This window comes from Phoca vitulina, unplaced genomic scaffold, assembly GCF_004348235.1.
Source record: "Phoca vitulina isolate PV1807 unplaced genomic scaffold, GSC_HSeal_1.0 scaffold3, whole genome shotgun sequence".
Classification (NCBI taxonomy): domain Eukaryota; kingdom Metazoa; phylum Chordata; class Mammalia; order Carnivora; family Phocidae; genus Phoca; species Phoca vitulina.
Window position 1 is genome coordinate 65,305,240 of NW_022589706.1, and position 22,544 is coordinate 65,327,783.

Here is a 22,544-nt window from a genome sequence, read left to right on the forward strand (position 1 = left end):
CAGCATTTTATCAATATAAATATAAGTATGTTTCCCATTTTTGCACTAAGTCTTTGAACTCCGTCACTTTGGACCAGCCATGGCGGAGTTCTGTCTGGATGCTGTCGGGGGGCCGTCAGGCTTGTGCCGGCCATGCAGAATGAGCTCGAGGAGGGGGGAAGCCTTCCCTTGGATTCCATTTCTCTTCTCTCCCCATATTTTCCCTTCTTCATATTCTCACTTGTGCACACACCAAGTGATTAGAAACCTGTACCTTTATAAGCCACCTTGAATGATCCGTTTTGAAACAAGAGAGAAAGTGTTTTTCCAGAGGAGAGCTGAAGGGCTGAATGGCCGCGCACACTCAGGTGCATGTGTTTGCAGAATGTCTGGTGGAGGAGAGGCACGTTTTTCCTATTCCCCTTCCTTTGAGCGGGGTCAAGCTGCTTATTCATGTCTGGGCAGAGCTTGAGCCTGCCCGTCTGAATTTATTCATTTTTTCTTGGAGAAATTCAGGGAATGACGGAGAGACCAGTGGTGAAAGTCGGGGCTTCCCACAATCAGTTAATTCGAAGAATGTTTTTTTTTCCTCTAAGGCTTTAAGAGAGGATTTCAGGTTTTTTAGGGATTGTCCTAGATTGACTGGGTAGTGTCCCAGATTTCTCTCTTGGTGAACTGACAGTTGGAGGAGTTTAGTTCTAAATGTGCATCAGAATTAATTGAACGACTCCCACCAATCACTTTATTGTCACTTGCTGTTCTTCCCATGGAGCGGTTATGTGAACTCAGACCAGTGGGAAGGAGGCCGCCGTGAAGTCACTGAGTCCATGTGAGACTTGCTATAAACTTGGTCTGTATGTTGACAAGGGAAAAAGACTTTTGCCATGAAGAATTCTTTGTTCTCTTAATCACTGCGTGTGTTTAGCGTGCGCTTTAGTTGGTATAAACAGATGTTTTTGAGGTATGTGACTATAGATTTAAATATCCCTTCTGTTCATATTCTTCCCTCATTAAAATTATACTTATCCTTCATTTTTTTTTTTTTTTTTAAAGATTTTATTTGTTTATTTGAGAGAGAGCACAAACAGGGAGAGAGGCAGAAGCAGACTCCCCGCCGAGCTGGGAGCCCGACATGGGGCTCGATCCCGGGACCTGGAGATCACGACCCAAGCTGAAGGCAGACACCCAACCATCTGAGCCACCCAGGCGCCCCTTATCCTTCATTTTTTTTTTTTTTTTCAAATTTTTTGAAAAATAGAAACATGTGTCCCCATATATGTATACAGAGATATAAAGACAGTCTCTTAAAAAGAAAGGAAGAATGACAGTTGTGTCAGTGAAAGAGGAAAAAAAAAAGTTAGCTGGAATCCCAAAGCAACTATTCTTACTTTGTTGTATGTCTTTCTAGTCCTGCCTATAAGATAGAGACAGAGGGTTTTGTAACCCTGTTTCTTTCTCAACAATATCCTTGTTTTTCATTAGATGAAAAGTGAGCTTTAAGTACTCCACTCCTAATTTTATACAAAGAATAAATTAGTGGGCATAAGTAGATGGTCCTTTTGAAATAAAGGGGGATGTCCTTACTCATAAAACCATCCGTTGTTACTTGCTGTGAATATGCATGTTTTACTGATTCTTTTATATTTAGAAAAACGTCAGTGATGTGTTGAGGACTATTACTTACTCCTCCTGTCGTCAGCTATTACTTAGACACAGAGATCCTCCCTTCCCTGGGTGGGAAGAATTCTCCTTTCTTGTGCGAAAACCTGTCTCAGTACAAATCTCATCAAATCTCCATTGTCTGCTTCCCTCCACCCCCCAAAACACACACAGTGTAGGTACTTAGAAGCTTGCTGTGTGTGTATAGATGTCGTCAAAAGTCCAATGACTCATTACCTTCGCTGTGAAGTCTTTTCTGTTTTGTCCGTACATCTGTGTTTGTAACAGTGTACTTTGTTATGCTACACTAATAGGCTGAAGCAGAGAAAGACCATGATAGCAAGAAGGCCAGACTGGAGAAAGAAACCAAGTCACAGTCATCATCTTCATCCTCCCACAAAGAATCTTCTAAAACAAAGTGAGTATAGAGATTAGCAATAGCCCTGAAAGGTGATTGAGTCTTCTCGGGTTTTGACAGGGCAAAAACATTTTTCTTCTGCAGTAGGAGTGGATCAGCACACTGTTGGGCTCATTTTGATGATGCGCTAAGTTTGTTTCATGTTGCTTTTATCCATGAGGACCTTTTGGGAATTAACAGTTCATTGAATCCAAACTTAGGTTTATCAAAGACATTTTAACTATGGAAAATTTCCTGAACATCTGGAAGTAATTTCTTTCTAAAAGAATTTTTCATAAAAACAAGAAAGGTGCTATTATTATCCCTACTTTGCGGAATTGGAAACAGAGAAAATGACTTGTCCATAGTCACAAAATTCATGACAGATGGAACTGGCACTTGAACCCTGGGAGCCTGGGTTCAGTGCTCTTTCTTCAGGCGATTCCTGGGAGTGTCCAGGCCTATTCACTAAGTCTCTTGCTTTGGAGAGAGGTGGCGGCGGGGGTTTCCAGGAAGGTGTGACTATAAACAATAACTATTATTCACTCTCTGGTTTATTCAAGAAATCGCTTCATACGATGACTTGGCAAAAGAAAGTGTATAGTGTCACTGGGTGGGAGCCAACAGAGATTTGGGAGGGAGGGAGCGGGGAGGAGGGCGAGAGAAGGTGGCAGCTGGCTTGGCCGCTTGTCAGAGAAGGGTACAGGTTAGGGAGCAGCTAACAAGACTAACTTGGTTGGGGGAGTTGGGATCTGTGGCAGACTCTGGGAGCTTAGTGACAAACCACACAACTTAATCCATTATTCATAGATCGGACTAGATCTTTCAAAGTCCCTGAAATTGGGCCTTTCTACAAGAATGGATTTCATGTTCTGTGATTTCTTAATTTTTGGTGTCGTCAGCCATTTTTTCTTACAACTAAACTACTAAAGTTATGTGGTTCGGGTTCTGTCTTAACTTAAAATTTTGCATGATGTTTCCTTCCAGAACATCCAGGCCCTCCTCTGAGCCCTCAAAGAAGGAAGCGCTTCCCCACCCACCTGTGTCTTCATCATTGTCCTCGTCCTCCTCCTCCTCCTCCTCCTCCCAGAAGCCAGCCAAGCCTGCACAAAAGAGGCCAAGGCGGGAAGCCGACCCCTGCAGCCAGGACCCTCCCCAAAGTGCCAGTAGTAGCAAGGGCAACCACAAAGACTCTTCCGCTCCCAAGCACAGAAAAGTCGAGGGGAAGGGACCTGGAAGCAGTACAGAGCACAAAGTAAGTGGGGGGGCTGGAACTTACGGAGTGGAATCCATCAGTACATCTTTACTTTAAATTCCCAGATAAGAGAAGTTCCTAAGGATGGTATTTCAGAACTCTTCGTCACTGCTAATAGGGCAATAATGAGTTATTTGTGTTTAAGGTTCTACCACGTTTTAGAGGGAGAGTAAAAAAGATGGTTAATATTCCATGTAAGTTTAGATGTCAGTTTATTCTTCCTTAACGAAGTGGTTCAGAGGTGAAAAGTCGGAATAGATTTTTGTGTTAATTTTCTATCCGGTGCTTTGCAGTAAAAAATGTTACCTAGCTTAGTTCTTGGTTCACATGTTTGGTATCAGATACTTTGGTTTTTGGTTGTAATGGAAAAAAAATAGCCGCTTTCTCAAATAATAGTCAAATATAAGGTCCTTTCTTCCTGCTAACCGGGGGGGGGGGGGGGGGGGGGGGTGGGGGTGGGTGTGTGTGTGTCTGTGGGTGTGTGTTGACCACAAGAAAATGTTACGTTTAGCTTTGTTGAGTACCTGTGCTCTTGGACATTCTCGTCTTACACCTTTCTGGTCCTCAGAACAATCAGTGCCTACAGTCTCAGATGAATCTAGCTGGGAGAATGCTTAGCTAAGCTACATTGTACAGTACTTGATTTCCTCTTTTTTTGAACTACTATTTTGGGCTAATTTAGAGGGGTGTGGTACCTTTAGGTCAATGGTTTTAACTGTTGGAGTGTGACCTGTACGATGATTTTTTTAAAGGGATCTTCTGGAGATACTGCATATCCTTTTCTAGTGCCTTCTTTGCCAAATGGTAACTCGAAACCAGGGAAGCCTCCAGTGAAGCCTGACAGGTAAGACCCTGGGTCCTCCTGCTTCTGTTTTCCTCCTGTTTCCTCTGCCCCTTCTCTGCTTCCTCCCTCCTCCGCCCCCTGTCTCCTCCCAGCCTTTTTCACCCCCTTCGTCTTCACTCATCTTGTCCCGGTCTAGTAATTCCAGGTTCCTCTGACCCACTGCTGATACTTGCTTTTCTTTCAGACAACAAGCAGATTTTCACATGAAGGAGGCCAAAAAGTTGAAGCAAAAAGCAGAGTTAATGGTCAGTTTGGCTCTTTCATCCCTTTGGTAGAATGTTTTCTGATAAGATCTCTGTGGTCTCATTGAATTCCCTATCACTGAACGGGGCGGGGGTGGGGGGGGGGCGGCGCGATGCGACATGGGCCACAAAGTAAAGCAGGATCAGCGGGTCTTAAGGAGCGAGGGGTAAGAGATTCTTAGTGAAATTATTCACTTTGACTCAGTCTGAACATGAGTGAATGAATAGACAGGGTACCTAGTGACAAGTTTTATATCTAAATGAATGGAAGTTAAATCTACCTGGTGGTGTTTGTTTTAATACATGAGGGCTTCCTCGTGCCACTGAGTCAGTTCTTTGGCTGTGGGAGACGAGTTCTGCTATTGAAAGTCGATCAGTTTGTGTTCGGCCTGAAACATTTCAGAAACTGAGGTAGTCTGTGCTCCCAAATTGTCTTAACGCCCTTGAGATAATGGCCTGAGGAAAGAGTAGAACGAGTGCTGTTCGGTAAAATTTGAACATGAAGGTAATAATGATTGCAGTGTGGGTAAATGTGCTTTTACAAAATGATCTCTCTTCCCCCAGTGGCTGCTGGGACGTTCTGGGAAGCGGTGCTTTGTTGTTAATTGCATCCGTGATTGAATGTGCTGTTCATCCCTGCTGCAGTGTGATTACATCATGCCTGCCCTTTGTCGTGTTCAAACATCTGAGGCTCGGGGCCTTTTATTTATTTCATGTGTGCTCTAAGCCCCAACCCCTGCAAATACCATATATTGAACCTTGTACACATGAGAAGAGCATGGTGGCCCCTGAGACCTGGGCCTGCGCTCTCTGCCCCAGTCTGCAGGCAGGCATCTCTCCTCAGATCCTCAGACCGGCTAGGGAGGGCTGGACGGAGACCCTGTTATCAGGCTCTGTTCATCAGGGCAAGATGCTTATCAAATCCTTACTATGCGGGAATGCTGTGAGGGGTTCAAAGATCAGCCTCTGCCTCTAGACCTGTCTCCGGAGCGGCCCCGTTCCTAGGACGGCTACATCTGCACTAAATGTGACAGTGTTTTTCCTGTCTCTCCCTTCCAGCTCCCCAGAGCTGGTGCCAGAACTGTAAGAACCTTTTGAGTTCTACAAAAGAGTAAATATTCAGTACTTTGTCAGCCAGTTGTCTAAAACTTGCCCTGACATTGGACGCTTTCAGCCACTAGATTCCTTCATTATTTTTTTTTTTTAGTATTTTATTTATTTATTTGACAGAGAGACAGCAAGAGAGGGAACACAAGCAGGGGGAGTGGGAGAGGGAGAAGCAGGCTTCCTGCAGAGCAGGGAGCCTGATGCGGGGCTCGATCCCAGAACCCTGGGATCATGACCTGAGCTGAAGGCAGATGCTTAACGACTGAGCCACCCAGGCACCCCAGATTCCTTCATTATTCAAACAGTAGTCCAGGGGACTTTGTTTTTTTTTATTAATTTGTATAGATGCACCTCTTCTTCCTCCCTGCCTAAGCTGCCCACATATCTCAGTGTGCCCAGTTCAGTCCTGGTTTATACCTTGTTGCATCTCATTTTAATAGCTAATAATAGCTCATTTCACTCTGAAAATATGCTGGTTTGGACAAAAGCCCGAATGGGCAGCCTCTTTATTCTTCTTTAATTCTCCTTTATTTGCACAAGGTCTCAAATCGGTCCATTTTGTGTTCCAAATCGTTAAGTGCACCACTGAACATAGAGGAGTGTCTTTTTTTCTCTGTGTCCTACTCACTGTTGAGAAGGGAAGTGAGGCCGCTACTCTTAAACCCTGTCTCCGGAGCTACCCAGGGGGCTGTCACAGGAATGTTTTCGTTCTTAGCCTTACAGAATACTTCCCTCAAAGAAGCGGATATTGGCAATTTTTTTTTTTTTTTTTTTACTATAGTTCCTTTTGTTTATACACTAAGGCCAGTATAAATCTTGGAATTTCCATGAAAGAAATGGCATTAAATAAACAAATTGAGGAGTTAAATTCTCACCAGTGAAGCAAACCAGTAAAGCCCTGTACTGCTGGTTTAGTGGGGGCGTGCCAATTTGATCTTTATTCTTTCTGTCACTAATTTTCAGTTTTTGTTTTTTTGTTTTTTTTGAAATGTAAAACAGACTTTTTATTAAACATAGAAAACATTTTTCAAGTACAGGAAGTTGACAGCACTTAATAAATACAATACTTAATGTTTCAAGTTTTTCTTAATTTTTCCTTATTTCTTAATTCAAGTTAGTTAGCATATAGTGTAATACTAGTTTCAGGAGTAGAATTTAGTGATTCATCACTTACATATAACAGTGTTGATCACAACAAGTGCCCTCCTTAATACCCATCCCCCATCTAGCCACCCCTCACCCACCTCCCCACCAGCAACTTTCAGTTTGTTCTCTACAGTCAAGAGTGTTTTATGGTTTGCCTCCCTCTCTGTTTTTATCTTATTTTATTTTTCTTTCCCTTCCCCTATGTTCATCTGTTTGGTTTCTTAAATTCCACAAGAGTGAAATCATATGGTATTTGTCTTTCTCTGACAGACTTATTTCACTTGGCATAATATCCTCTAGTTCCATCCACGTTGTTGCAAATGGCAAGATTTCATTCTTTTTGATGGCTGAGTAAGACTCCATTTTATATATACATTTGTGTGTGTGTGTGTGTGTACACACACACACCACATCTTTATCCATTCATCAGTCATTGGACATCTGGGCTCTCTCCATAATTTGGCTTATTGTAGATAACACTGCTATAAATAGGGTACGTGTGCCCCTTTGAATCAGTATTTTTTAGTCCTTTGGGTAAATATCTAGTAGTGTATATGTTGGATCATAGGGTAGTTAGTTCTATTTTTAACTTTTTGAGGAACCTCCCTACTGTCACTGATTTTCTGAGCCTGGCTTTCTCTGGAAAAAATAGTTTAGAACAAAGTTATTTTTAAAAAGTTAGCAGCCCCACGCCATCTTTCTTTGCTGATATGTTACCATCTCCTTATACTCCTCTTGCATCTTTGCTGTTTTTCTTTTTGAACATATCAAGTTGAAAGCATTAGCAGAAACTACAAACTTGGATATGTGTTAATTGGTTGCTCTTATAACACATGGTCCATAAGGCAAGTGTAGAGAAAAGGTGGGGGTGCTCATCACAGTCTCTGAGGAGCTGGCTGTGTTCCAGGGAGGAGAGCATTCCGTGACACCGCGTGCCTTCAGGTTTAGGTGACCACCAGTATTTGAGCTCATTCATGTTTCTACTTGCCCTTTAAGGGACTCTGAAATTTTATCCTCCCTGGCCCAGGGATAGCCTTGTACACTTAACCCTGACTTCCAAATGAGATTGGATAATCTGTTTGACTCTAAAATACGTAAGACGATTATTGTTAGACATAAGTTCTAAGATGCCCCTTAAACCATGTTTCCTATTGCTTATAAGATGAACTTCCACACACGCAAAGAAATTTGTGTCTGCATCATTCTAGGTGTGTAGGAAAATCTCCTTCTCATGAAAATCACATAATTGTACACCAATAACAAGGGGACGATGTGCTTACTGCCTTGGTTTGAATGTGTAGTTTAAGACTTTGAGAGAGTAGTCTTAATAAGATTGTTTTCTTTTTCCTACTAAATTTTTGCTAAAAGAAATTTTGCAGTAGGTCAGAGCCAACAGGCTTTGGTTATCATTTTGAGCTCCTTTGTTCTCACGCTTTTCCCTAGCCATAATTAAGACAGTGGAGGAAAGTTGAGGTAGAGAATATGGTTGAGAAACTAAACAGTTAAGTCTGTCTGAGGCCTAACATTGACCATGCTCTTCTACAGACAGACAAGGTTGGGAAGGCTTTTAAGTACTTGGAGGCCGCCTTGTCCCTTATTGAGTGTGGGATTGCCACGGAGTCGGAAAGCTCGGCATCCAAGTCGGCTTACTCGGTGTACTCGGAAAGCGCGGACCTCATTAAGTAAGTGCCACGTCATTTTGCCATCTTGCTACGTGCTTCTCCTTCCTCACCTTTTGTTGTTTGAATCCACTCGAATTTAGTAGGAAGACAACTTAATAAAGGGGAGCCTTAAAAAAAAAGTTACTGATCCAGGACCGTTTCTTGGGCCCGAAACGAAAATTGTATTCTAGATGATGTGATAAAACGGAGGGACCGGGTCCAGCTCCATCCTTCTGCCAAGTGCACCGTGAAATGCCAGACCGTTCAGGGAGAGCCTGGTTTTTCCAGTTTGGCTGTCTTGTCAGATGCACTGGTAGCTCCGTGTCCGCTCCCTTTGTCTGTGTTTGGGCAGGGGACGCCGGGAGGACACGCGTCTACGTGGTTTCCAGCAGGTAACAGGCCAGAGAAGAGACATGTCCTTGTCTGCTTTGCTGAATGGCCTGTATTACTGCTCTAAAGCCTGGGGTTTTCTTCTGCGTGGTTTTCATGTCTTCACATCTTCAGGAAAATCAACATAAAACCAAGACAAACCTAATAAGATATCTTTGTGCCTGGGATTTTCTAACTGCCTTTGGTTAACCTGATGTATTTTTGTATTTTCCTATAGATTTATAATGTCGTTAAAATCCTTTTCAGACGCCTCAACTCCACAAGAGAAAATATTTGCTGTTTTATGGTGTGTACTTTTTTTGTCCTTGTCTAAATAGTATTTGCTTTTGCATCTTTTGCTGTTATAAAAAAGATTTTGAAATTTGTTTTCTTAACATGGGAATTAATAATGAAAGGCAGAACAATAACAGAAAGTAGGATGCGTGGTCAAGAGGTTAATCCCGCTGATAGTTATTTTTTATGAAAGACATCTACTGCCATTTTACTGTTGACTCAGTAGATGCTTTGGTCTCATGACTTAAATGATATTCTTGTGTATTTGTGTTTTTCCACCAATATTTACTTTGGGGGGAAGAACAGAGGGAGAGGGAGAGAGAGAACCTTAAGCAGGCTCCACGCTCAGTGTCAGCTTGATCTCAGGACCCTGACGTCATGACCTGAGCCGAAATCAAGAGTGGGATGCTCAACCGACTGAGCCACCCAGGAGCCCCTTTATGCCTTATCTACTTTTGATGATAATGTGAACAGTACAGTAAGATTCTTAAGATGTTCTCCTCATGTAGATGAGGAAAACCCAGCGTGTTCCTTAGACTATGAAAGGTTAATTAGATGGCTTTGTGTAGTAGTGATACTCGTGTCTACGAAGTAATTCTTCACTTTAACTTCTGTTTATGTTCATAGCATGCGTTGCCAGTCCATTTTGAACATGGCGATGTTTCGTTGTAAAAAAGATACAGCAATAAAGTATTCTCGTGCTCTTAACGAACACTTCAGCAGTTTTTTCAAAGTTGCCCAGGCACCTTCTCCATGCATTGCAAGGTAATGAAAAGTCTAATTTAAATAATTCTTAAGATCAAGTTATCTCTTTATTTAGCTCTTGCTTTTGCAACCATTTGTATGACTTTGGCTTTCCAAAAATTGTGTACATCTGTGGGCTGATTTGCTCCTTAAATTATTAGCATATTTCTACCTTTTTGAGGAATAGGTATAAGTCAAGGTGTTTGCTGAGTAAGTAACATAAAAAGATAATTACAAAGAATATAGGGTCAAAATTTTAGAGCTTTGAGGATCTTCAGATACACCTAACAACACAAAACAAAGGCAGAGCCAATCAGAGCCGAAGTCTTTTCTCCGTCTACGTGACCTGTTGTCTTGGCATTTCAGTAAACAAGAACTTTCCAGAACCGAATGCCCTTATCTAGGATCCATGACAGTAATATTAAGAATGAAAACTATCTCTAGCTGACTCCTGCCTCCTTTGTGAACTGAAGGTGTTCATCTGTGCCATAAGGTGTTGAAAAACAGAATTTTTGTGCAGGTGTTGTTAAGGTGAAGTTAGAATTTTCTTCCCTGTAGTACTTACCTAGCATTTTTTTTTTTTAATTTGGTTATACTCCTTGAAAAGTTCCCCGTTCTGATAAGTTTTGCTATTTTAAGAATATCACCTAGAAGATTGCCCCATTTCTAGCACATTCAAGAGAAAAGAGTCCCATATGGCCTCTCTTAAAAAAAAAAAAGTCCTGATTGAGAAGTAACTTTTTACCTCTGAAAATTTTCATGACTCTCACCTCAGATGTTAATTCTAAGTTAGTAAATTGTCAGTCACATTATTTTAAATAACTCCTTCACCATTTGTCCAGCCACTCTACAGCAAGCACCTTCTTTGTACCAAACCTTGTTTTTAGGTACAGGGGATAAAGCAGTATACGAAGCAGACAAGAATTTCTGCCCTCATGGAGCTGCCACTCTAGTCCTTCACAGTGTACATTCTGCGGGGGACACTTGGGGTCCCTGCAGCCCCCTGAGGGCAGATGGACCCAATCATGAGGCTCCTGCTGTTTGACCCATCTTTCCATTACTTTTTATATCTAAGTGTTTTCCTCGTGTTTCTCACTTGAGGCCCATCAAGGCCCTTGTTAACTTGCATGTGCAGGTGTATAGCCAGAAGGAGAGTAGAGAGAAGACTGCATCCCCTGATGCGCAGTACCTCTTTCCCAGTCTCCTTGGAGGCTGTCCTGTATTCATCTAGTCATTGATTCAGTAGATACTTGGGAAGAGCCTACTCTCTGTGTTAAGTGCTAGAAATGCAAAGATTCATAAGAAATGGTCCCAGCCTTCAAGGAAGGAAAAGGAATAGACAGAAGGGTATAATGGGATGTGAGAAATGCAATGGATAAATCCATAGGTAAATGCAAAGAGACCAGTTCAGGTGGTGGCCAAAGGGAGGCCATGCTGTCTCCCTGGCGTCCAGAAGAGGGCCAAGTGTGGAGTGGGTGCTCGGTCAATGTTTGACTGGTTGAGAGAGTGAATATATAGGAGATTAGAACTGTCTTCCCAGGGAAACACTGTTTTGGTGGAAGTTAGAACTGAGGGTGGGGGAGGAAGGGATTTCAGGCCGAGCGAGTAGACTGTGTAAATGGAGCAAGCACGTTCGGAATATAGATGTGCCCATCTGGTTCTGGGTCCAGCGAAGGACGCCTTGCATCCGTCCAGCTACTTACTTTCTCTGTTTGGTGGCCCCATTTTGTTGTGTGCCATTAAGTAAATTCCCCAAATCCTGAAGGTGAAGGGTGTCTCTGATCTTGTAGAAGTGATTTTCATCTTGGCTAGTGCACCCCGATCTTTGTAACTTGGACTGCAGTCCCAGAGACAAGAAGTCCGTAATCTGCGGGGTTAAGGTGATGAACTGGTTCTCTTCTTTGTCCCGCCTCCCAGAAGCACAGGCACACCGTCCCCTCTCTCTCCAATGCCTTCTCCTGCCAGCTCCGTTGGCTCCCAGTCAAGTGCTAGCAGCGGAGGGAGCAGCGGCATGCCTGTCACCATCCAAAACATGACGTCGTCTTATGTCACCATTACATCCCATGTCCTTACCGCCTTCGATCTTTGGGAGCAGGCTGAGGTCCTGACGAGGAAGAATAAAGGTAAAAGGCTCTGTGGTGGTAATTCCCGGGGCGTGGGGATCTGGAGGGAGTGCCATTGTTGGTTTGTATTTTATGTTCAGTGTTCTGAAGACAAGGGAGTGTGGAGCTATTTGCTGTCCTCCCTCCGCCTCCCGACCCAGCCGCAGTTCTTGCTTGAGCCCTGTGGCACGGAACCAGGCTTCCGTGACCGGATCTCCGCAAAATTAAAGTAGAAGTGGTTGCGGCGCCTTGCCCTCCAGACGTTCCGGCATCATCGTTTCAGCCCGAGCTGAAGTGCCGGCGAGAGGGCAAGGCTCGTGAAGACGGGAGGGGACCGGCTGTCTGCGCACAACCCCTGTGTACGAGAGGTAGTGTGACCTAAGTAGCGAGTCGCACGCTTGTTTTCAGTATCTGTTGAGAAAGACGGTCAGCAGCAGTCTAAGAAGCGTGGCGTAGCAGACAGTCCTGAGGCTTCTTTGAGAGGAAGAAACCCGGGAGAGAGCCGAGGCCTAGGCGGTGGTGGAGCGCGGGCCGTTAGAGGGACTGCCCGTGGGCGCCCAGCGAGCGCTGAGTAAAAGCGGCCCTGCCCCTGCCCCCGGATGCCGCTCCGGATTCTTTCCTGGCTCTAGGGACGGCAGTGGCCAGCTAGCTGTAGCCACTTACTTTTCTCATAGCCTCTTAGAATTTTACTTTCTTTCTTAGCAAACTAATGATGCTTTTCACCTGTTGGGGGTTTTTTGTTTTGTTTTGTTTTGATTCAGCCCCCCACTGGCCCGGTAGTACAGGTTGGGTATCTTCCAGCACGTGCCCTGTGCCAGGCGTGATGGAGTCAGCTCGGGAACCGGCTCAGGGCCCAGCCTGGCGCCCAGCGGAGGGATGTGGAGAACTAGCGAGCCATTAACGGGAGTAGATGGCGGTTTTTGGCTGTGACGAAGTACAGAATATTGTGGGGATACAGTTGCTGGAACTTTGACTTTTTATGTTTCCGTTTTTATTTTTGTGTGTGCAAATGTGTTCACTTGGTTTTGGTTTTGCTTTGTTTGCAGAATTTTTTGCTCAGCTCAGCACAAGTGTGTGTGCCTTGGCCCTCAACAGCAGTTTGATGGATCTGGTGCACTATACAAGACAGGGTTTTCAGCGGCTAAAACAAGCAACCAAAACACCTTAACGGAGGCCCAAGTTGATTTGATGGCTTGGGAACTTTTTTGCACATTGAAAGCCTCAAAAACAGTTCAGACGTTTGTCTCATCAAGACACCAAACTCGAGAAGAGAAGCACCATGAGATGGCCAGGACATTTGTCCGCTTAAACTTTCAAGAACTTATGTGATCGTTGGTTGGACATGGTGGTTATACAGAAGCAGAGAGGAGGAGGCTGGCCTCAGAGATGATCTTGCCTTTCCTAACTGAAGGACAGAAGTGCAATGTAGACTAAGTGGGCGTATGAGTGGTCTAGAAACATTTCCGTACTTTTTTTAACCAGCAGGATGCAAATGGCAGATGAAATGAGGAGAAGCAGTTTCAGCTCTGAGAGCAAGTTCATGTCATTTCAGTAGCCACCCTAGTCTATTCCCAGAAGGAAATTTTTTAAACAATGAATTTTGGTGTAGGGTTTTGTGGATGATTTTTTTTTTCTTTTAAGTTTTGGGGGAAATATTTGTTTAGTAACTTCTAACGGTCATCTATAAAGCGTAAGTTGTGAAGGACTCCACTGTACCCCACTTTCTGCCCGTGAACAGTGGCTTTGATAATACCAAGTATTGTCACAATTTATAAAACTGAAGGCAACTCCCCCACACCCCCCACGCCCCTGTTGCCTGGAGTACCGCGCGTTCACCCCACTTCTGGTTTCTCCGTCACTGCTGGGAGTCAGCCTAAGTCCGAGCAGTGGAGGGAGGAGCTGCTGCCCATGGGGACGCCATCTTGAGATCGCATGCACGATGGAGGACGTGGCGGTGTCATCCCCACCCCCTGCTTCAGCGAAAGGCAGTCACCATTGACTATATTCTGAATTTTCTACATTGGGGAAGAAGGGAACCAACATTTATACCCGACCAGATGGCTAAAGTGCTTTTTAATTTTTGTTTAAGTAGAGCTGGAATTTGAGGTGCTGATCTGTGGTCTACAGTTATGTGGTAACTCATGTTGTCTAACCAACTCAGAATTTTGTCAGCAAACAAAGAAAAATGAAATCTACTTCTTAGAGAGGCTATATTTTTCTGCTACAGATTATTTTATATTTATAGCAAAAGTAGACTTTCTGAGCCCTTGATTGTCTAGGGTAAGTCAGCTCCCTAAGAGGATGTGGAGATTTGGGTGGTTAATTAGACTTAAAAAAAAAAAAAAAAAAAAAAAGTCACCACATGCCTTCACTCCAAAGTGTTCTCAGTCAACTAGATTTGATTGGATTGAAGAACCGTGGCCTTCCCATATGTTGTTATTGCCATATTCTAGACGTTAAATCAAGTTCATAGGGAATGACCTAAAATGAAAGAACACAGTCAAAATTCCCACATAACCATAAGCACAGATTTTTTTCTTATTGAAACTTTGAAGGCTATTGGAAGCATTATTTTGAGTGCAGTGTTTTTAAAAGCCAATTCTTGATATCCCTTTTAGAAGTAGAATTTGCACATGTATTAAAATTGAGGAGTGAGTGTTATCGCTACCATTGGTTCATTTTTTTCTCTCCCTTTATCCCATTCTGCCCCTCTACATTTTGTTTCCTACCCAGAACATTTGTCATTTTCATATTATTAGTGAAGAAGGGAGTGCCATCTTTATAAGGAAGAGGTCGAAGGTCCATACAAGGAATGTAAGAACTCGGTGATTTGGTCAATACATAAAGGGATGTGTAGAGGATGGGAGTGATGATGATTTCTCACGTATGAATTGTTCGTGTGAAGCTGTTCCTTCAGTGTCTTAGCCAGCCTGTTCTTTGTTATCAGTAGCTAGTTCAGAGGTTTGTTACCTCATGTTTAGGTGAAAGCCAGAGAGTTACAGCAGTACTAATATCTGAGCATGAGGACTGCATGTGTGGTCTTGATGGACCGATTTCATTCGCTGATGTTCTAAAGCAAGGCCATTTAACAAAACCTTTTGTTAAATGAGCAGTAATTGTCTGTTGTGGCATCATGCCCATCTCTTGTATGTGTGAAACAAGACACCAGATTCAGGTTTCTGTGATTATTTAATGTCCTTTTCCCGCTTATTCACTTGGCCTTCTCTGCCCCTTTGCCCCACCATTCCCCAGTACAAGTCACCTGTCAGTTTGGGAGGCTCTGTCTTTTTCGGACAGGTTCTGATCTATGCAGATGTGTTGGAGTGTGTGTGTGTGTTCTGTCAGTGAGCGACACTGCTCCTGTGACTGAAGACATCTCGGCGTCGATTGCTCAGCCACTTCTGAAAAAAAAAAAACTGATTGCTTTTTCAGTGGCCTTATTCTTCGTGTGTAGTGTTTTTCTCCCCTGACCTTTATATTAAGAATTTATTTGTCCCTTGAAAAACTAATCAATTTGCAGAGATCAATTTGTAGTATTTTGAACATGGGATATTTCCGATTCTTACTGCCTTGTACCTAAAAGAGGATTCCCAGTGGCTACTTTTTAAATAGAGTATGTGAAAAATAGTGGCTGATGAATCCTTAATGTTCATAAGGTCTTTTTTCCTGTTACAGTTGTATATAGAAATCTAAAGAATTTTAAAAATCACTGCACTTTTTCACTGCATGCTTAAATTCCCAAAGGCAGAATTTGTACTGAGGTAGATCATTGAAAGGACTAGATTATAAAATGAGACAAATAACAAAGCATCTTAAGGAGTGAAAATTGAGTGTAAAATCTTGCCTTTGGCACTACAGTTTTGTGTGTGTGTGTGTGTGTGTGTGTGTGTGTGTCTTTACTAGGAAATGGAAGAACACTGTTTTACTTTTTAAAATGTTGAATGTTTCTGTCATTTCTGGAGATAATTAAAATGTGAATCACTGAACTTGAGATTTTAGCCAGACTAGGGGCCCTGCTAAAGGATGAAAAACACTTCACTGAAATTTACCTAATGACACTGGGTTAAGAATGTGAAAACATTCACCACATGTGAACTGCGGTGAAGAAGCGAGGGTCCAGGGGGTGTATTATCAGGACGAGAGCTGCAATAGCATGACTTCTAGGATATACTCAGTGCTGAATGATACTGAATGAATCAGAATTTTTCTTTTTTTAAATAAAAGGATCTTTATTTTATAGATCTGTTTTGACCAAGATATTTAGCTTTTTCCCCTAGACAAATTAGAACACATTTATATCCTTTGATTCCAGATCCCAGGCTTTTGAGAAGCTAAGAGTTGACCCCTTTCTGGCTGAAAACTTGCCTTAATTGGTACCTTAAATATTCATGTCAGTAGAACCAGGAGCTTACTATTTTATTAGGATTCCTGTCCAATAATTTTTAGAAGCAAAAAGATGAACCATTATGTCCTTCAAAATGAACAGCTTTTTATCTGATATAGAAAGGAGATGTGCGTGTGTTGTACGCATACATACGCATTCACACACACACAGCCTATGAGGCTGGTTGAATTAGATGTATTCATTGTGCCTTTGTTGACCAAACCTAATTTTGAAATAATACTAATTTGGGATAATGCTGTATTTATTTTGATACGGCTTTAAGACATGTTAATGTGGGTCTTGTACCTTTTGTTCTTCTGCTTCATGAAGTTTGAGGCATATTTATTCATCTTCAGGTAAATGAATCAAATAAGGCTTGATTCCGTACCTCCCACCACAGATTCTACTTTTTTCTTAAGGATTTATTTTCCCAGACACTACACAAATTTTTGAAAAACGTTGCCACTTCTTCTACTACAGTCTTTACCATCAATTACCAGTATTTCAGTTTTGCGGGGATATTTGGGCTTCTTTTAGAAACACAAATGCAGAGATTTGCTCACTGGAAAGTGAGTTGTGTATGGGGCTACGGAGGCGAGTCAGGATTATGGCGGTACTTCTTTGTTCCCTTTCTGTAGCGGGTTGTCTCTTCTGATTGTTTTTGGTCCTATTGAGAATTGATGAATATAAGGTTTTTCCTGTGCCTTTTCATCTTTTGTCCTTTTGTTTGCTGGAGGTTGAGTGGCAGAATTACATGGTGTTGGGGATCTTCCTTCAAACATTGCAAGGGGTATTTGTACCATATAAACCTCCAATATGCAATCCAGTCGTGTTGGTTTCTCGGTGACTAAGAATGATGACCACTGGCCATGTTCTTTAGTTCTTACGATGAGCTGGCAAGCACCACCTATCTACTTAAGGGGACTGTGGACTTCCTGTTGTCCTAGGGAAGTCACACAATGTTCCACTGTGCAACAGATCTCAACAGGTACTGTGATGGGTAGAAAAGTGCCTGTATTTCTCTACCCACAAGGGCAGGAAGGAAACCTACAGCTCCCTGTGAGCCTAGATAATACTCTCTCGGCCTGCAAGGACAAGGGAATAAGACCACTGGCAGCAAGGCTGGCCAAGCTGCACTGGTGAGACCAGGCGGTGGCCGACCTAAGGAAGATAACGTGCTTTGCTTATAAAAGTAGATGTTTAAGTGATGCTTAACACAGGCAGTATTAACTTCGCCTTTTGTTCAGGCCATCAACATGTATTGTTAAAATTACTGCACGTTCCCCCTCAGATATCAAGTATACACTGTTCATGTTGGTGTGTGTGTGTGTGTGTGTGTTTATAGGTATGTGTCCCAAATCTTTTTTGTCTTTTTCTGAATGTGATCATGTTTTGGATGATACCTGAGCAGGGTTGCCTTTTTTTATTTATTACCATTATATATTATATTATATTATATATTTGTTGCTTTCTTATAACTTTAGAGGAAGTCAAATCTTGGTATTAAAATTGTTTAAAAAAGGAATAAATTGCCCAGTTGATAAATGATCACTGGTCTATCTAAAATACGAATTTGTCTCTAGTTCTTGTGGAATAATGTGCCAGCTGTCTAGTCCACACAGTGAGTTTGTACGTAGGCTAGGGAAGCAGGGATGCTCTCAGCGGGAAGATGTGCAACACAAGTAAGGGGGACGCCATGTATTGTATCTACTTCAGCAATGGAACTGCAACTTGGGGCTTTTGTGAATAAAATTTAGCTGCCTTGTATAGTCCTTTGAAAGAGACATATGTGATCTGTGAAAATTATAGTTTTCTTTTTTTAGAAGAAAAATTTGCAAAAGATCTTTCCAAAGATAACGTGCCACAGATCTTTTGTTTGTTGTTCTCTGTAATGAGGATTAATTGCTGTTTAAAAAGACATGTAATTGACTTGTTAATCTTCAAATTCTTTCCTTTTCACAAGAGGATCGAGCTGTAAAAAAAAAAAAAAATAAAAATTTAGAGAAATCATTGGGGCTGAATCCATGCTTTCATTTTGCCTGAATAAAGTAATTCCTAAAATTGCTATATATAATTACCACTTAGCCAAGAAGAGTCTGACACGGTGGAATGACATGCCCTTGTTCACAATATGTATTTATTGTTGAAATGGGAAAAGAAGTGTGGGCAGAGGGGACCTCATCCTTCTCTTTCTTTGGTTTATTTTTAAGAACTTCAGTCACACGAATTACCCTTCACCAGTGTGGCATCTTCTCTGACATTAAGGGCCAGGGGCAACGGTGACCTTAATTTGCCTGTTTTCAATGTTTGTTGAGTGGACAGATCTGTAGAATGTTGGTGTTGAAAGGTTTTGAAAGGCCATCTGGTCTCTCCTCCCTTTGCTACTCTGAAAGAACTCATGTTCTACCTCAGTGCTTTTAGTAAATCAGGAAAAACCTAGGTGCTGAAATCTGACTTGCTGAATTTGAATCCTGGCTCTTGAGTTTGCTATGTGGCCTTGGGCAAGTTACTTAACCTCTCTGGGGTCTTCTCATTTTTATAAACTTTCTTGATTTGGTATCTACCTGGTAGTAAGATGGTGAGGATTGGGCTAGATGGTTTTAGAGAGCACTTAGCATAGTACCTAGCATGAACACTCACAAACTGGTGGCTCCTTTAATTTACTCCTTCCCCTTACTGCACCACAATATCCCCACAGCTACCCTCCAGCCTCTGACCGAACACTGATAAAGACCTCACTACCCTCCTCTTCCTTTTCCATCTTTTGTTCCATAGGTTAGGTTGACCTCTACTTACATTGATCCTACTGAACAGACCCTCACCCTCACTCAGCAAGCTTGTGGCAGAGTCGACAAGCAGCAAGAACCGGTAAGCACGCAATGGCAAGCACGTGTGGAGAAAGGGAGTGTTTTTAGTCCCCATTAAGAGAAGCTATAGGGCAGACATCTCATTTGAACTAGGCCTTGAAAGATGGGCCATAAAATCTCTGGTTTTCATCTTTTTCACAAAAAATGTCCCATGTCCTAGCTTGTCTGTTACAAATTTTCAGTAGTAGTTGTCCTTTGTATGGGTGTACCAGTTTATTTAACCAACCTCCTTGTTAGACATTGAGATTATTTCTAATTAGGGGCTATGATAAAGAATGCTTCCACAACCATCCCTGAATCAAACTATTTGGACAGATTCAGCAATTAATATTTTACCATATTGTCCTTAAGTAAATGTGTGCATATATATATTTCTGCTGAAGTAGGTTTCAGCCCTAAAAAGTTCTTGCATTTCCCAGGACCTTTTCCAACAGCAATATCTGTTATCTAAGAAAAATTTTCAACAAACATCTAATACTCAGTTCATGTTAAGATTTCTGTAGTTGTCCCTGAAAGGTCTTAGAGCTTATTTTTCAAACCAGGATTCAGTCAGGTTTCATGCATAACATTTAGTCATTATATAAAAAAATATTTTTAAAAATGTGATGTCCTACATCTTGGATTTGTGTGTTTCCCAAAGTGTCCTTTAATTCATTCCTCCAACTCCTGTATTTCCCGCAAACTGGGTTAGGTCTTAGAGGCTGGATTATATTTGGCAGGACCCCACAGGGGATGTGGTATACTTCACATTGTGTCCTATCAGGAGGCACCTAAAATTGTTAGTGATGCTAACTTTGTTTGGTTAAGGTACGACCATCGAAACGCTGTTGTGAATATGGGCTTTTCCCTGGTCCAGCAACTTCTGACACTTAGTGATTTTAGCATGCATTGATAATCCATTCCTTTACGAATCCTGGGTATCATGTTTGGAGAATGCAAGTGGGGGGGAAACCCCACCTAATTCTTTAGGTGGGAAACAGTGTCTTCTGATGTTTTCATTTACATTTTATCCCTGCGGTACTGTTTTTTCCCCATCACATGCCAAGTTGCCATTCGCAGAGCGTGGGTTCTGTGGCCAGTACCCTAAGACCCAGTTCAAGTGCCCAACTCAGTAGATGTGGGGAAGGTTTTCACCTAAATCATGTAATGAGTTCACCATTAGGAAAGGGTTCTCTTAATGGAGAGAGAGGAGGCTGAGCAGCAAAAATGAATAGATGATTCCCTTGAGGCTATTGATCTTTTTCCTTTTTGATTTCTGTATTGAGGATATTAACCTCATATTGTGTTAGAAAGGTTTCTCTCTAAATTATCTTCTGCATTTCAGCTTTTATTATGGCACTTTTAAATAAAGTTTGTTTTGTTTTAAGTAGGCCAACTCCTACCAATGTCTTTTTGCTATTTCTGCTTTGGGTGTCTTGAGGCACGTATGGGCTGCGCCCCAGGCGCCATGAAGCCGTGTTACTGTCGTTGAGCACCGGGCAACTCGGAGGTAAGCACGCCTTGCCCTTTGTGTCCTATGCAGTCTTTGCATTAGCAACCATTTTGGCACTTTTGGAGCCTGAGTTATTTAAAGAGATACTTGTTCACTCTGTGCCAGGGTTGTTGGAAATGTGAATTGTCACAACCCAGGCTTCTTTTACTTAGGACATCTAGGTGTTGAGAATCTCCCAATCCGTTCTAAACAACTTTGAAGCCTGGGTTGTGACGGGTCTTTACCTTAATATAAGCAGAGGTTTATCTGCTATTCCTTTGGCTGTGCTTAAATAAATGTACCCGTCTCGTCTGTTTTGTCTTAGAACAGGACTCGGTCAGTGTTTGTGGTTTCCCCATAGATCACACTCCGCTGAGAGCAAGACTGTAGTGAGACATCAAGGCTCAGATAATAAAGACCTGTGCCCTTCCAACAGACTGGAGGGCAGACCCGGAATACTTTCTAAACAGATAATTCTATTTTAGCTTCAAAAGACCATGTGCCTGCCCTGGATAAGTGCTGAAATCACCCTTTTCTACTACTGGGGCCCAGTCCTAACTTCTCATTTACCTTACTTGATGGGTAGGCGGCAGAAACAATTACGGGTTTGTAGCTCTCTACTGCTAAATATTCCTATAACTTATCATCTAAGCAACAGTACACACACAAACAGGCACATGCACACATTTTTCTACAGGTGTATACACTCTTGGATGTGCAAAATGAATTGTACTCAACTGCATGGGCTTTAGAAGTATGTCTTCAGTTTAACTCTTCTACTCCCTGCTTTTCCATCTTTGTCTTGCAGTCTTTAAAGAAACTCTTCCTGCAGGGAGGACTCAGCACCCAGCACTGCAACTGAGGATTTGCCAAGCATCTTAAGGAGGGAGTGAGTGATACACTAGACTGGCTTTGCAGAGCTTCCCAAGCCTACATATACATGTAAATCATTTTGGAATTTTTTTTTTTTAATCTTGTTTTCAACTGAATTGCAAATAGGCTAATTAAAAAAAAAAAAATGACATAAAAGCATACAAAGCAAAAACTTGCAAGGGCAGACATACTCCATCCCTTTCCCTCCAGAGCTAACAGCCATAAAGTTTGGTGCATCTCATTCCAGAACTTTTATTGTGCACTTATACCTTGTTTTTTTTTCTTTTAAAGATTTTATTTTTGACAGATAAAGACACAGCCAGAGAGGGAACACAAGCAGGGGGAGTGGGAGAGGGAGAAGCAGGCTTCCCGCTGAGCAGGGAGCCCAATGCGGGGCTCGATCCCAGGACCCTGGGACCATGACCCGAGCCGAAGGCAGACGCCCAACGACTGAGCCACCCAGGCGCCCTTATACCTTGTTTTTAAACATAGATGTGGAATATACCATATTCTGATTCTTTCACTTTATTCAGTCTTTTTATGGTAATCCTATTTTGGCTACACAGTATTGTGCAGTAAGGATATATCACCCTTTATGTAAACATTCTCGCATTATGCATATGTGCCTCTCCTGGGCACTCCCCCCATTATTCTGTTACAGTGCTGTACTGATGATTTTTTTTTTTTTTTTTGAGGAATCTTGATATACACATCATTTTAAGTCTTTTAATAAGGGGGATGTCTGGAACAAAAGATAAATCAAATTTAAGATTTTTTATGTTAACCAAACCACTTCTCCCAAAAAGCTTTCATACCAACTGCGGATGGGCGTGTATTCTTTTTTTTTTTTCCTGCTTATTTATTTTTCATCATGATAAACGTACTCTTTAATCCTCTACCCCACCCCCCCAACCTTCCCTCTGGTTAACCATTAGCTTGTTCTCTATCGTTAAGAGTCTGTTTCTTGGTTTGTCTCTCTCTCTCTTTTTTTTTTTTTTTCATTTGTTTTGTTTCTTAAATTCCACATAATGAGTAAGATCATATGGCATTTGTCTTTCTCTCACTGACATTTCGTTTAGCATTATACTGTCTAGCTCTATCTATGTTGCAGATAGCAAGATTTCATTCTTTTCTATGGCTGAATAATATT

General features: G+C 42.1%; 1 protein-coding gene across 4 annotated transcripts in view; it reads left to right on the forward strand.

Moving 5' to 3' along the window:
• Window positions 1-21,703, forward strand: part of AFF1 (AF4/FMR2 family member 1) — a 203,216-nt gene extending 181,513 nt beyond the window's left edge. For 2 of the 4 annotated variants that reach the window (XM_032400745.1, XM_032400748.1), the window contains 10 exons: window positions 1,953-2,056; window positions 3,023-3,290; window positions 4,043-4,134; window positions 4,319-4,379; window positions 8,175-8,311; window positions 8,898-8,966; window positions 9,581-9,718; window positions 11,615-11,820; window positions 12,846-20,539; window positions 21,330-21,702. In XM_032400745.1, coding sequence (XP_032256636.1) covers window positions 1,953-2,056; window positions 3,023-3,290; window positions 4,043-4,134; window positions 4,319-4,379; window positions 8,175-8,311; window positions 8,898-8,966; window positions 9,581-9,718; window positions 11,615-11,820; window positions 12,846-12,967 — 1,197 coding nt within the window. In that variant the 3' untranslated portion in view covers window positions 12,968-20,539; window positions 21,330-21,702. Of the gene's footprint in view, window positions 1-1,952; window positions 2,057-3,022; window positions 3,291-4,042; window positions 4,135-4,318; window positions 4,380-8,174; window positions 8,312-8,897; window positions 8,967-9,580; window positions 9,719-11,614; window positions 11,821-12,845; window positions 20,540-21,329 lie in introns of all 4 variants that reach the window. The other 2 variants (XM_032400746.1, XM_032400747.1) reach the window with 2 other exon arrangements.
• The last annotated feature ends 841 nt before the right edge of the window (window positions 21,704-22,544 follow it).